The sequence below is a fragment of the Branchiostoma belcheri genome, unplaced genomic scaffold (genome assembly GCF_001625305.1).
Source record: "Branchiostoma belcheri isolate BF01 breed outbred unplaced genomic scaffold, Haploidv18h27 scaffold46, whole genome shotgun sequence".
In the NCBI taxonomy this organism is placed as follows: Eukaryota; Metazoa; Chordata; class Leptocardii; order Amphioxiformes; family Branchiostomatidae; genus Branchiostoma; species Branchiostoma belcheri.
Genome location: NW_017804087.1, coordinates 288,559 through 304,771, shown reverse-complemented (window position 1 = coordinate 304,771; position 16,213 = coordinate 288,559). Strand labels below are relative to the sequence as shown.

At 39.7% G+C, this 16,213-nt stretch overlaps 1 protein-coding gene across 1 annotated transcript in view; it reads left to right on the top strand.

Annotated features, from left to right (window-relative positions):
- Positions 1 to 16,213, top strand: part of LOC109479038 (retinoic acid receptor alpha-like) — a 145,997-nt gene that overhangs the window by 7,712 nt on the left and 122,072 nt on the right. Inside the window, exons 3-4 of the mRNA XM_019780881.1 lie at positions 2,418 to 2,485; positions 3,221 to 3,386. Of these exons, the coding sequence (XP_019636440.1) occupies positions 3,308 to 3,386 (79 nt within the window). The 5' untranslated portion in view covers positions 2,418 to 2,485; positions 3,221 to 3,307. The remainder of the gene's footprint in view (positions 1 to 2,417; positions 2,486 to 3,220; positions 3,387 to 16,213) is intronic.

The following is a 16,213-nucleotide window of genomic DNA, read 5'->3' as shown; positions in this document are numbered from 1 at the left end:
GTAAATGTAGACTGTCACACAGCAACATTTCCCTAGCCTAGATGTCAGAATCCATAGCACACTAGGCCCAAAGTTATCCAGTACTGGGCCTTAGGTGTTCTATGAGTCTAGTATCTAGGCTACATTACCCAGAATCCTGTGTGTTTTCGGCAGTGTCTGCTCAGGTGTCAAACATAGCACGTCGGCAGAACGTACTGCGCCTGCGCAGAACCCTCGATTTTCGCGGTTTTCCTTGGATTTTTGGTCAACGTTGCATCAGAATTTTGCCTGTTGCAGACGATATCTTTTCCGACAGAACATTTGAAAACTACTGTCGGAATGCTAACCTTATATGAGCAAATACAACCTTATATGAGACGTTCTGCCGAAGTGCTATGCACAATACATTACGGGTTTTGCGCAGGTGCAGTACGTTCTGCCGATGTGCTGTCAGACATGATGTATACCTGCCAGGGTTACACCAGGTGCCTTCCACCACAGGTATGAAATTAAAAACCCAGGATTTATCGTCCTGAGACCAAAGCTGACAAATTGTTCCCGGCTTCCTCAGCTCCAGCCAGCTCTGACTAATAAATGGGAAACAGTGAAGAAATTAAAGTGGAGGTTGGAGGGCTGGGGTTTGGGTACAACATGGGTGCCTCAACAGCACTTATCAACATACAGGGAATTATGGCTGTCTTATAGATTTGTTTTCTTAGCTTTTGAGAGATTTATGCAGGGATGAATATTCCAAAAATATTCTTTGATTTATGAAGGTTATGTTCCATATATTTGATAGTCTTTATGCTGGCAGTGCATCTTTAATACATGCTCCATATTAATTTTGGGATACCACTTTTGTTACAGAGTCTCTTGCAGATATGTTTTCTGTCAGTGACTTACATATTTGTTCAGAATTTTTCGTTTTTGAGATATTGGTTATGCAAAGATGAATATTTTAATCATAACATTTGATTTATGAAGGTTATGTTCCATAATTTGTTAGTCTTCATACTGCATCTTTTATATATGCTCCATAGTAATTTTGGAATGCCACTGCTATTACATAGTCTTTGCTTTTTCCTTACTGTTAGAACCTTTTTATTTGCAACTCTTTTTTTATTATTTGAAGCTGGTTCTTCCGTCACTTTTTAGTTACCGAGAATCTTGCATGGGCAGCTTGTTTTGAACATATGCATTCATTCAATTCTAGATCTGGTATCTTTCTATTTGATCTATTTTCAAGAATGATAGACTTCACTAGAAACTGACTTGCTTTTTGATGGTAATCATGCAAATTTCCCACTTTAGAACTGGATCCATTGACTCAGAAAAGAGCATACTAGTATACAGAGATCTTCCTCAGTTTGAGTGCCCGGCCTCTTCTGGGATTAAAATGTCAAAGGGGCTCACAATGGTGTCCCCCCCAGTCCGGTCCATAATTATAGTGGGAGAGTAAAGACACCACAGAGAGCAGAAGCCCTGTGTCCGTCCACTGTCTGAAACGGTCAGCGACCTCTTTGTGCTGAGACATTGTGATGGAGATAGGAGTCTGTTTGGATGGAAATGCAGAGTTAGCATGAGATAGGGACATGTCCGACAGTTGTGATGGAGTGGCCTGGCTGCATGTGTATTGGGAATCCTTCATTCTTGATTAGCTAGCAAATGTCTGTGCGTTTTCTATTTTACATGCAATTTTTTTTCAGAGAAAATGAAAAGATTAGAAACCCTATTATACATCGGAAGTTATGATGGAGTGGGCTGCATGTGTATTGGGAATCTTTCGTTCTTGATAAGCTGCATTTTATTTTTACATGCAATTCATTTTTTTTAGAGAAAATGTAAAGTTTGGAAACCTTATTACACATCTGAAGTGCTAGCTCCTATTCTTATCCTTGCAAAACAGGGAACAACAACTATAAACTGGACAATAAGTATGAGTGTTTTATAAGAATTTCTTGCCAGATTTGTTTTGAAATGATGATCATTAAAAGGAATTTCTTGCGCTTTTTAAAAGATTACCTTCTTACTGAAAAGTTAGCCTGAAATACTGAGAAACTTACCAAACTACCCCCTTTGCTTACAGGGGATAATACACATTTCATGATTGGGCATCATAACTAATGATGTATAAAAAGTCTCCATTGGGCAACAGTAAATTATCTCCCATTGATGAAAACAATACAGTACTTACAGGTTTGCCACCCTGTATAATTACAGTACAAAGTAAACAGTAAAAGTGTCATTAACAGAACCAATTCACACCTAGCTGCAAGGGCCTCCCCTACAATTAGCTTTGTTCCAAAGAAAACATTGCTGGATCTGATGCTGGTATGCTTGCCTGCAAGTTTTATAGAAATTTTAAGCTATGCCTATATAATTCTATTCATTACCTTTTGAGAGTCAGATAATTTATAAATTGTTTATATTTCTTTCAGGTCCTGAGGAAATGATCTGACCATGTAGTTACATAAAATATTGCTCATGAGGTAAAAGAAAAGTACATGTAAGTGTATTTTTCTCTTTGTTTATGGCATAGGTTATAATTACTTCAATTAGATTATAATGTTTGATTATGAAGTAATACTTTCAGCAAGATATTGTGACATATTTTGTCCAGAATTTAGTGTTTTTTCTCTGCCAAATTCAAATTCAAAGTAGTATCATACCATCAACAACAATAACAGAACTTCTGCAAATTTAGGTTCCTCAAATCTTTCTTTTTTCCTAAATAATGTCTTTTTAAATCCTACCATCCTGTTTTGGGATAAATTTATGTGTTTTTGATTTGGTGGAACGGTACAATGTAAACTGGAGCGAGTGTGTGCCTATGGAAAACTAATGATGCTATAGTTAGCACCTAAGTGTTATGCACGCTCCAATGAACAGAGTGTTTCCCCTGGCCTCTGGGCAGCCTAGGTCAGGGGTTACTCTGGGACATTTACTCCTGAATACCTTCTCACATTACAAGTCCTGCTGGTTCAATCTAGGTCCAACACCCTTAAACCCTACCTCTGACACTCTCAGCCTCTTCCCAATTGATTTCCAGTAGGAAGATCACAATTGCCAGGCATTAGAGTTATTAAAATTGCAACAGTCTCTGAAGTGCTATCCGTCACTGTCAGATCCCGGCAGAACAAGCAGGCCCTTCCCGCAAAGGCCACCTATTTAGCTTGTAGGCCCCTTATTTGACCTTTTCATTTGCAAGAGGGTCATGCCGAGTTTCACCACTGTGTTCTAGCACGGCAGGCGGGCAAGAGGACCATAGAGTCGTCGCTCGCTACATGGTACTGTGGATTTACGCTCCTCCGAGTGAGACAACTTCAAGATGGCCCAGGCCAACATGCCCGGCGTGTCCCCACAAGGCTCGGTGAGCTCGGTGGGCTCGGCACACCACAGCTCCTCAGGTAAGCCTACAGGCGGGGTAGTACAGGGACATGTTGACATGCCATTTGTCATGTGTTGTTTGCCCACCCCCTTTCCCTTTCCTGCATTTTTGGGGGCACTCTTCTGGGGGGAACCGGCAAACACTGGATTCTTACACCAACCGCACAAAATAACCAGCCCAGCTTTTGTTGCCTATCAGGGATTGTTATCACAAACCGTTACAAATTTTGTGGTCTAAGGAGTCAACCGTAGGAGTGTGTATAAAGCTCCTATAGCTGTGTCAACGTGAAATGTCAACAACACAGAGTCTACATACCAAAACCACCTTTTCCTCATTCTTATACCCCCTTGCCAGTTTCCTATGGTTAAGATCATCTCAACATTTCTTCCCAGGTCTAGTTACACAGGAGTGTGTGTTGTTGTTGTATCAGAAGTAAACACCAGAAGTAAGATACAGGAGCTATAGGGTTTCGCTCCTTGTTGTATGCTTGTGGCCTATATTTTAGCCCACATTCCACATCATTGCAAGACTTGGAATCCTTGCGTAGTACTACATACCTATAGTCATTTTCCAATGCACAAGGTAGCTGTGATTTGCAATCAAAAATACTAATAATTTATAAATTTTCTTCTTTGAAGCAAAGAGGGCTTCCTTTTTTTAACATAACTTGTAACAGGAACTGTATCATATGCTGCGGTACAGTTGCCAAAGCACACCCAATGTTTACATTATATTTTTGCAGCGTTTGGTTTCAACTAGTTCTTCAAATTATGAGGTTGAGTGTAGAATTTTAGATACAATTATTGCATCGTTCAACATTATTCAATAAGGTCTGTGTCCTCTACATCAATTACTGAGACAATATGGTACCCCAGACGCTGTAAATAAATTTCCTCGGTCGCTAGCACTTTGGCAGTGTAGCCCGTATTTAACCACATTGTAAAAAGACGGTTCATAAAATCTAACCTGCGTCGGATGGCTGTTATGTGGTGATCCCGGTGTAACGTAATAAACGGCGGCAAGAGCTTAGCAAGACGACTGGCCGGCAGGTCGTCAATTTGCGTAGCCCTTTCCTGACTACCCCTCCATGTGGCCTACGGTGTGTATATCTCTTGTACAGCATCCGCGGATTTAATTTGGTGCAGTTTTGTGTCTGTATAGCCTTATCCCATTAAAGTAAGTGTTTTTCTGCCTTGGATTTGTTACATAGCCACCGTAGCCAATGGATTTGACACAGAAAATACATAACCACACAAAGTTCAGCCTAGAACCGTATTCTTGTGCTAATTTCCAACCCCAAGCATATATCATACATGCTTTACTACGCAGAAAAATGTATTTCTAATTGGATTTCCGTAATCATATAAATTCTTTAGTTATGGCTTCCTTTGGAATGCGTTTCGCATCATTATTTTTAGCCTGAATACAAGTGATAAACTCTCAACTGTAAGAGATAGTGTAACTGTAATATTTTTGACATTGTAGCCCATATTACAAGGACGGCACAAATTTGACCTCCCTCTAAGCAAGGATGAAAGCTCCTTGCTCTAAGTGAGACCGTGCCTGATATAATTGTTTTCCCCACAATTAGATGACACAGTGCGTATCTTCGCTGTAGCCAGCCTGGAACATGTTCGTAATAAACTAAAAATGCTCGCTCATAAAAATTTACTGCCAGCCTGGGTGGTAATGTAGAATTGTGAGGGAGTCAAATGGTTTCTCTGATATTTATGGCTTGTATAGAGGTATCTATGTCTGCGGATCTGTATGGTCGAAGATATCTCGTTAAACTTAACAACGACAGAGACCTGATAAGACCTATAAAATCCGTTGGGTGGTCCGTGCGTTGGCGTGCAGTCTCTGTAACTGCACAACTAGGCAGTTCTGGGTTTGAAGCCAGATTTTTCATGTCTTTTTTCTTGCTACAGGACAACTATATTGTCTTAAATTGTTGTGAGTAGATGTAAAAGAAATAACAGTATTATAATTGTGTAGAATTATTTGTTTTGTTCCCCCGAAAATAATTTCATCACGTTGGTAGGACATAGGATATTAGGATTTTTTTATACACAATCAGGGATAGAGATCGAAGCATAAGCAAGGTAGGAAGAATACCTAGTTGTGTAGAGAGGAAAATCACTGGCCAATATTCTATGTTTGTAGTATATGATTTATGCATTTCAATGTTATAACCATAGATACAATGTATTACATTGAACATTTTGTGTGATAAAACAGAAGTGTTGGTACCCATCTTACACAGCCAATGCTGTTTCCGTTTAGTAAGGAAACTGTGTAGTTAACTGGGTGTCAGTAAATTTGATATGTGGTAGGAGTGACCCCCTCCACTATAATCCACTTTCATTTCAGCCAGGGGTCAGCAATCTGGCAGGGAGCAAGCAAATTGGATCCCAGTCACAACTGGTTATCCACTACCAATCTGGTATATATACTGTAGCCGCTCTTATGGGAGTGTTTAAAGTTTACAATGAAAGTAAAGATTTTTGTGGACTCACTTGCAGATGGTTTGGACACATCTCTCGTGATAATACTTGTTATTGCATATTGTTATAATTGTTTTGCAGTGCATGTTAGTAAATTCATAGTTACATTTATTGTTGCTAGTTGTATTGTGATATTATTGAGCACAGTTCTTTTGTGGATAATGTCATTGGCATAACTTTTCATTTTCATGCAGATTTTAAAGTGTATGGTGTTTGTTGTATCCAAACCATGCTACATATAGAACTGTGCCTGAGCACAGACTGGATTGTCTGTAGTCCCCGCATATCCAGAACCATGCCTGGGGCAAATCTATGTTCTTGGATGCACAGAGACTATCCAGAACCGTGCCTGATCCTAACTCTGATCCCATTAAGGCATAGAACTAGATAGGTACTGTCCTGGATACAATACGGTAAATTCTCCTATCGGTTAATATTAGAAGTTGTCAGTTGAGTAGGTTTGAAAATTCTTCAATTTCTGTGATGGAATTTGAATTTCAATTTAGTCACAAAGTTGTTATTGTTTTGTTTGTTTGTATTTGAGCCTTTGTTTATTTGTAAAATACTCAGTGTCAAAATAAAGCTTCAAAGTTCAAAATTCACCAACATTTGAAAAAAAAGAAAGTGGTAAACTGAGATATCTAGACATCTGATATTGGGGAAATAGACCGCTATTCATCCTACACTACAACACACATAATATAGGGCCCCTTGTATGATTTAGTGTCTCTGTTACCATGCCAAATAACTGCTTGCAGGCCTGGAGAAATATGCAAACTGGTGTGGTAGCTTTTCTGTAACCTTGCTGTGGGTGACCTCTAGTCCATTTATAACACGAGGGACCTGTCATTGGGTGCTTTCTTTTTAGGCCAGCTTTTTTTTTGCCTCTAAAACAGTATCACAGTCATCCTTGAATACCATCCGAGATGTTTATAGGACTCAAAATACCACTGCATAGGCAGGTTAGTGCAGGTAAGATAGGAGCTGTGCAGGTATTTCTGATGTTTACCTGCACCTAACCTGCACCATCCCTAGTATTGGGTACATAAGCGTCTGTGAATTTTTGTATTCTGCACTTTTTGTTACCACCTACAAAATGCTAAATAAAGAATTCAAACGGTTTCTTGTCTTAACAACAGTTGATCCATTTGTACCAAGTTTTCGTACAATATATCGTCTAGTAGTTGTTTCCAGTCTGTTTTCTATTATAGGAAAGTGTAACATTGTTAGAAAGCTTTGGTCAGAAATCATACTCATGATTTTATGAAATTTATTTTTCGTATTCCACTCAAGCTGTGATGTATTGATTTTTATTTACTTAAGTGATTAACTGGTCATTTAAACCTCATTAATGTGGACCTGGGGAATATTTTCATTAAAGCCAGCCATGCATTAAGTGACCACTGCCCATTCCGTGTCAAAAGTGTCACCCCAAAACCCATTTATATGTCAACAGTGTCACATGTATAATTCCATACACCCTGCTGGAAGTCAAGACATTTGCATAATTGAGTTACCCCCAAAAAAAGTTCTTGTGAGGGAATAAAGTTCTCATCATCAGGTAAGGAAATATGATACTGGTTTGACACAAAAAATGTGTGATGGATAAACTAATTAGAGGCTTAGTAGGATAAGGGTTAAAAGGTTATTTTTGTGATGGTGGCGCACCATTCAGTGTAAATCCTCCAGAGGATAAGGGGTACGTTGGGTTATACTGTAACAGAATAAGCTAAAGCAGCAGACCAGCTTAGAGTCAGACATGATGCTTTTTCAATGAATAATAGGTCAAAGTGGCCTTGCCATGGCTTGTATTTTACCAACCTTAGCAGACCAAGGCACCTACTCAGTAAGTGTTATGGGCTTTTTACCTGCAGAGGATTGAAGCCTCCTTATGCTTGTGGCTGCTGGCTTCAGGTCCCATCTGAAATTTGCAATCCCTGACACCATGCCCAAGCGGTGCTTGAACCTTTGCCCTTTTGATGATTCTCTGAATATGATTATATGTTAGAATAATCATTGGTACATCAACCACTTTTGAAAAAAAAAAGAGAAAGAACTACACAAAACAAAACAAACCAAAGGAAAATGATAATTGGAGACAAATTTTGAAGATCGTAGAACATTGAAAATAAATTCCTGGATGGGTGTTTGGTTCTATCCTGGATGGGTGTTTGGTTCTAATTTCTGTCTTCCTTGAACCAACTGCAGTCCTGCCCACAAACATGCTGCACAGTCTGGAGCCTGGCTTCTTTCAAAGCTAACACACTGCTGGGGACTTTGTGTCAAATACCAGACCTGTGTTTGTGGGCTCCTGTTTCCTGTGTGCTTTTTCTTGACCTCTGACCGTGATGGCAAGAGATGCCCATGTGCCAGTAGCAGTAGTGTCTGTGTGGCAAGGTCCCTAACAGATGAGAAACATACCTCTGTTGTAGTGTTCTAGCCAGCGTTGACGGAATTTTGCTGCTGTTAATGCAAAAAAATTTTTGCCCATATTAAATCCATCATCTTTGATGGACAAGAATCAGTGTGTACAGATGTAGAAAGAGATGTCATTGAACTAAGCTTGGTCTACAAGCAAATTGTGGCCCTCAAAAAGTGTGAGAATATTTATTGTAAGAAAAATTCAGGCTGGCTAGAACACTGCTCTGTGGACCTTTGAGTGTTAGCTGCATGGAAAGGAGTGGCAAGTATTTTGTAACATATTGTGTAGTGGTGATAAAGTTTTTATGGCATAAGCGTTTTTCTTTCCACGGATCTACCACCATTATGGAGAGATCCTTGCTCCAGAGATGTACAGAGGTCGACATTCAGCGGTCTTATGTATGCCTTCCCGCCCTCTCTCCGCCAAGGCATCGACCTTCCGCGACCTTTCGGCTCATTACGTACGTAAACACATATGCTCGCTAGCAGCGGGCGGAAAAAGCTCCGGCCGAGACGGCGGCTGAAAACATTTCGCACGGTATCATTTGTTCTGGCCTCAGGCTATTTGCCGTGACCTTTATGGATGTTCAACTGACCCCAACGTACAAGAAAAATGGTCATAAATATATGCTACCCCCCTCCCCCGTACATGACTTATTCCTATGTGAAAAGTATACACTCCAATTTCTTTTCGAATGACTTCAGTAGTGGACAGTTAGTTAAAGGGTAAATCACAGTGATTAGCAAAAGTGATAAATGACCATTTGATAATGATATATTGTCATGGTTGACAAATTTGGAATGATTGATAAGGCCTAAAATTAGCATGGGACCTGGTCGCAATTTCTGCTGGTTCTGTACAATGTGCTAATGCTGCATGGGCCTACAAAAGGCATGATGTATTAGTGTCAAGAGAATAACTTTTACAAAAGTTATACTGGATGAAATCACATCTACAAACAGTAGTTTTCAGGAAATGCGTTTAAAACCCAATACAGAAGTTTGCGTGCCTTTGAAATGCTAAAAACACTACCACTACATGACACAAATAGTCCAAAAAGATATTCCCGTGACCAACCTAATATGAGAGCGAAGACATCACGGGAAAATGACATTGAGACAAAAATATGCTTGACCTTTTATAAAGTCACCTTTCCAACAACCCAGTAACTGGGTCAGACCGAGATAAACAGAAGGTGAGATAACAGTGCTAAGAGTGCTGATACCATTGTGTGCTTTTGTGGAAGGGTGTATCAAACAACAGGGCGATGATAATCTCATAGCAAATGTAGGGCTCAGCTCAGTCAGTGTATGTGTTTCACACATGTTTTGGTGGCATCTAGTATGACTTTTTTCCTAGGAAAAGGCAAAGATTATAAGAGGTGTACTTGTAGAAAGATGTAGTGAATTTATGGAAAGCATTCATAAAACACTAAGGCTCATTTGCTTGGAGATTACAATAATGCTAGCACCAATAGGAAAGGGCTATAGGGTAGCCTGGAAGTCAGACTGTTTTCAGGGCTTGCATAGGCTAGCTCTTCAGCTCTAGGGCCAACATACTTCCAAGAAATTTTACAACAGCCCTCTTGAGTTAGACCCTGAGACTCTGGTAAAATTAATTCAGAAGCCTGTTGGCTCTAGAGCCAAGGAGCTAGCCTTTGAAGACCCTGGAAACAGCCTGGTATCCAGGCTAGGAGGTCTGCAGCTCTCTCTCACAGGATTGATCCAGAGCTGGACTAATCCTGTTTGAGCTGCATTGTGCTCTTCAATTACAGGGCTAATCATGTCCTGGGCAGATGCCATCTCACAGGCAAAACTCTTTGTTCCGCCACTATACCAGCAGTGTACTGTAGTATATCTTATGAATGATCTTATGGAAATCTCTTTTGTTTTGCTGAGCAGCAAGTCTTTGTGTTTTCCAGCTGCAGGAAGACTGAATATTGCAGTATTGTAAGATATGGCAAGTTAATTGATGACTTTTTCAGCAGTTGAAATCTATAGCTAATAGCCCACACAATCTTGTCTCTTTCCAAAAATGCTTCCGACTGTAAGTGGACTTTTGTCTCCAACATACAAAAGTCAAGAACTACATTTATATGCCATCAGTCTTTTATGTAGCCCTCATAATCCGTTTTTCCTTTCATTTGTCAAGCACATCTGATGTGAAAAATCTCTAAGAAACATGTTAGAAATAGTTGTGTTATACTGTCTCAGCGTCTACTACTTACCAAAGAGCAAAGAATGTTGTTTTTCTTATAGAAAATTGCCATTTTGCCCAAAAAGCTGCAGGGAGTGGGTCAAACAATGGACCCTCTCTGTGGTGTTTAAAAGCCAGTCCATATATCACCCCTATCCTTACAGGTGCACCTTTCTCTGTACTTTAATTTACGATTATTTATTGCCTGTCAGTAAGTTTGTTTGGGAGTGTGCTTCCTTTGTGCTGAGAGCTTTTCTTTCCAGTCAATTAGAGCCAGATTCTTCGGCGGGGTTCCTAGCTTATTTTTCAAACGTAACATGATGTTATTACTTAAGAATGTGAATAAAAAGCGATTTTGACAAATTTTGAAAGTTTGAAACAGGCAGTGTTTGTGAGGACGGCTATGAGAGGTCCAGTGTTTATAGTCCAGGCTGGTTTGCAGGTCTGACATCTGTTGGCAAATGTCCATTTGCAGACAGACAGTTTGAAGGTGACAAATGATCTACAGTCTGCTTCTATTTCCGGACAGCCACCGAAATTCCACAGAACAGGACAGCTGGAAAAATCCCAGTTCCATTTCGTGACTTTTGGCGTCAACGAAACTATAACTTACTGTTATCATCACCTGTACTCATAGAACCAACCTAGCACATAATTTTCTCTCAAAGAGTTCTTGCTGTACACACAGACTAGATGTACACACATATAAAGTTTAGCTTTCAAAGCCTTTAGATGTGTCTTGTTTGCATAGCAAACCAAGAGCTATGTGAGATTTCTATTTTCTTCTGTTTCAACGCTAAAAATCTTTGCAATTGGCATTTTTTCACGCAAGTTTTACTTTCTGTTTTGAGCTGTGAATGTTTAAACATAGTATAAAGAATGTTACATTGTGTTCTATATGGTACAATGAACCAGTACTGAGGAAATGTCACACAGTGTTACCTCCTGAAAAGTCGTGTGTCCCTCCGAGTTTGACAGAAACAGGTCAAATATGATGGATATGTTGGTGAGACATGTCTGCAAGACTGCAACCAAGGAGACCCATACATGGTACAATACAAACCACTTTTCCACTGGGTCCTATCAATAAAATCACCATCCTTTCTGACCTTTTCAAATCCGTCAGAATCTACAAAAGTCAACAGTACAGAGACTCAGCAAGACACTTATTTATAAGTACCTTGGCTGAAAGATATTCATCTAGATCAGCATTTTTCATGTGCATTGTGGTTTCAGCAGTACATCTAGTATTGTCCTATGTCTTGTGCAATTGTCAGGTATAGGGACCTATGGTAATATGATATTATAGGACCCCTAACTGCCCCCTAAGATATAGCTGTTTCAAGGTGGAACAGCAAGATATCAGACCAGTTTGACAATACCTAAAGTATATCTCTATTTTGTGTATACCACTGTAAATTAAGATGGTCAGTATTTTTATTTTTGGTCAAAGTATTATTACTACCTTTACTTTTCTTGCAACAGCCCTATCATTTAATCTCTATCTTTTTGGTCTATTTACAAGAAGTAGCCTAGTAGAAAAAGGAGTTGAAACACTGTCAGTCGGCCCCTACTGAGTGATGAATTGACTTGTCACTCCACTAAAACCATTGGCCGCATTTGTTAATCAAATCAGGGGCCCTTTTTTTGTGCCAAGACCAAAAAAAAAGAAGAACCAAGCAAGTCCTTGCGGGGAAATTCCCTCCTTTCTCTTGAATTTGCTGCATTGTTCCTGTTAATAGAACCAGTGTTTCTAGAGGATCTGGCAGGTCAGATTTGTGTAGAAAGAAACTTTTGTTGCATTTATATGCATGAAGGCGTAGAACTATTTCACGACCGGCGCCCGCTGCCCCGTCATTCCGCGCTCGTCCATCACCGTTTCCCAAGAGCCGTGAATTTCCAAAGAAATTCCAAGGTCTTCCCGACATGATGTATTAGACCTGATTGTCCTCTGACAGCCATTGTTTTTCTTAGTGAGAATGCTGACATTTGATGGTGAGTAGAACTCACAACAACCTGTTAAACTTGGAAAGGTAGACAAATGTGTTGTGGTCAGAGGTTGCCCCAGAAAGTCCACAGTTAAACACTCTCACTCCATCAACAGCAGATGTTTCTCTCATGCAGATGTTGGGGAAAACTTAACATATGGTACAAAAACTAAAAGTCTCTTTCATTTTCACACTTAGGCCTGTAGTCTCTTCATTGCTTTGTACACCCGTAGAGGTAGTATAACCTCCTTGGTACATCACTACTTTCAAGAAGATGAGAGTGACCAACAACTGTAGTCTTGCCAAGTATCCTGACAATAGGTAGGGAGAATCTTTTAAACCTTTATGAAATGTGTTCCTTTAGGGTATATTTACAGGTATATGTTAGAGGTAAATGTCATTTTTGTCTTAACTTTTTACTGTGATGACTGGAAAAAGATTTCACTTTCTTTGACTATCGACCAAGAGCTTGGGTGTTTAAAATCAGAATGTAGTTGCTCTACTGACTTGTATTCTACTGAAAAGGTTGTAGTCCATAGGATGGGACGTTAAGCTGTGGTCTACTGTTCATTGTGCTTGTCCAAAAGAGCTAGGGGAATTTCCCAATGAACTTGGAAATACTGAATACAGTGTCTGTCTCTGTCACAACCAGTCGAAGATTAGCTCTTCAATGAGGTAAGTTGGCTTGAGATTACTGTAGGTAAACTTGGAGCTGTGCAGGTATTTCTGATATCTTCCAGCACCTAACCTGTATCAGTCAATGTACTGGGGTTATACATGTATATACATGTAGGTATATGTGGCTTTTATTTGCTGCATTGACTGTTACCATAAGAACATAATGGCAATCGTTTCTGAACAGCTTTAACTTAAGTATGATCCATACTAGGTATGATCCATACTCTAAATTTCCTAGTGGTGCAGGTAAATTTTGTCTGGTGCAGATGCTTTTCTATGTTATCTGCACCAGTGCAGGTATGCAGAAAAAAGAAGCCCCGTTAAATCTGTAGTAGGTGTGTTATGATAGTTGTACCAGGCAGCTGGCCTGTAAGCTCCGCAGGGCGGCCTACTGGTATCCCAGACCCTCTTGGTAGACCGCAGGTCCCAACACGCCAAACACTTGTTCTAATACGGCTCATTCCATTGGTCACGTCCATGTCTCTGCGGCCACAGCATGACCACATAATGTCAACGTCTCACGCCAAAAACGATCCGTCTTCCTTCTACCCTTCGTGAAGGCCTAAAAAAAAGAGGATGTCGACATTATCAAACAACAGATGGCATGGTGGCCGCATGACAAAAAGAAGAATGCATCATTCCGATAGAGATGACAGCTGATACAGTTTCTCCTATGGGTCATTTTAACCCATGAATTTTAATATTTTGGGGTTTCAATAATAGATTTTCCATTTTAATGCCGCCCCAGGATGACAATTTTATCCAATTGATTTGCTGTGGGGGGTTTTATGCCTTTCTACAACTATGCAGGGGTATTGATGGCTGAGACTGAGAGAGACGGCGCAAAAAACGATAAGCTATTACCTGCTAACACAGAGAAATGCTCAGCTCAGCCTACCATTGATCTTATTACTTATGATCTCTGCCAGTGCCAATCCAATGTGGTTGTTCTCAGCTAGATGTGATTGAAGGAAAGAAAGTAGTAATACGGAACTGCCCCTTCATTTAGTGTTGGCAAAATTGGAGCTGTGCTGGCATTTTTTCTGTCTACTTTTCCGGTGAAGATATGCTTAAGTCACACATCTGAAATGCTCTGTCATTTTTGTTTTTAGTTAATTTCCTTGAGAAGTTTTAATTACTTCTGAGACAGAAGTATTGTTTTGTGTGGTGTAGAAGGGTGTGGTATGTGGTCGCCAGGGATGTGTACTGTGTAAATCTGGTATGATATGAAACAACGGTTGTAATACCGGAGTGAGTTACATCATTACAATCATACAACCCATTCTATAATGTACGTTGTAATTCAATTGGATATTTCCCCATGATCATACAAATAGTTTCAATATATTCATGATAAAAACCCAAAACGCCTCCCGAAAATCTGAAATTTCTAATTTCTTTTGGTTTGTTTCTACTCCAGGACTGGAGTTGGGGAATTCGACTACAGACATGTTTTCACACCCAGTGAAAAACAACATCTGTTATATCAGACAGTCAATATAATCAATGCTCATAAAACATTGTAACAAAAGTAGCAGCAGCTTGTATTTTCTCACTACCAAGTACCTTTTCAAGGTGACAGTTTATTTTTAAAACATCATGTGATTCATAAGTCTATAGGAAAGAAAGAAACTTTTTTTGCATTTTGCTTGTCAATTCTCTAGTATACCCAACTGTGCTGCCATATGTCTTTACCACAATTATGTTATAAAAATTATGACAAAGGGCCTCACATCACATGTGAATGCCATAAAATGCAGCCCATATTTTAGAAACTTAAGAGATTTTGACTGTCACCTAAAAATAGAATCTCTGTATCTTGGAGAGGTCATCTCAAGCCTGGGGTTGGTTACATGGATTTAACCCTGTCCATTATCTTTATAACACTGGTAAAGGTAATCAATATGCGCCCTCACAAGTAATTATAGGAGAAACTCGCGATTCCATAGATTCTTTTAGAGTCCACAATGATCAAAGTTCAATTAGAAAAAGAAATATTTTTTCTTTACTTCATCTTTTTAGTTGCTTGTTTCATTTTGTAAGCTGGTTCTGGATATATATTGCTGGTACCCAAAAAATAAAAGTGACTCCTCACGTAGATTGTTTTTGGGGTATTTCAAACACGTCGAGTATGAAATAATGAAGAAAACGTGCTAAGAAATGGCCATAGATATTAATATCAGGCAGATTTCCTCATTCAGAGTATTTCTTTGATTTGCAGCTCTGAAATTGCATTGGCTACCTTAGTTTATAGTTGAATGGTAGAAGTGTATTTTTAAAACCATGTTTTGCCATTGCCTGTGTTGGGTCTATTGAACTGCTACAGTCGATTAGTCCCCGCCCATTCCAAATGGTTTGGTGTGATTGGCCATTGGTTGCCCTTGGCCTGGAGGTCATTAACCTTTGACCTGGCAGGCTAACCCGGTGTATTGCATCACAGTGTTAGTTCTGGGGGAATACCCCCGTCATACTGCATTACTGTGTAACTGCCGCACACTGTGTTCTCAAGGTCATAAAAGGTCAAGAAACTCTGTTTGCTCCATAATCATAACCTAGTACTTAACAAGCTTATGTACCAGGATTTCTAGTCCTTTTATTTGAAATCCTTAGGATGGTAATACAGAGAAATTCAGAAAAACAAAGCAGTTTTGACTGAGAACATTCTGTACCAATTTCTTCTACAGTATTTGCATCTACAACTACATGGTACAAAGTGGATTTTTGGCCTTCAAATCTTTCTGGCAGAATCTGACAATTTTGAGAAAAGAAGGAAACGCAACCAGAATACACTTCTGAGGTGTAAACGGGTAAAAATGGCCGGGCACATTTTGCAGAGGGCAGCAGCACGGAAAGGGACCCATTTCTACGGAGGGCCCCCCATTCTTCACATAGACAAGTACTGATGGAGATGGATCCTTGCAGTGTTTGGGGGCGAAAATGGATGAAGGTCCAGAGAATTTTCCTAGATTGCCTCTCCCCGTGTATCACATCTATCCATAAAGCTCTTTTCTCTCAAAGCCTTGATCAGAATGCGTGGTAGATAGCCGTAATAGTATTT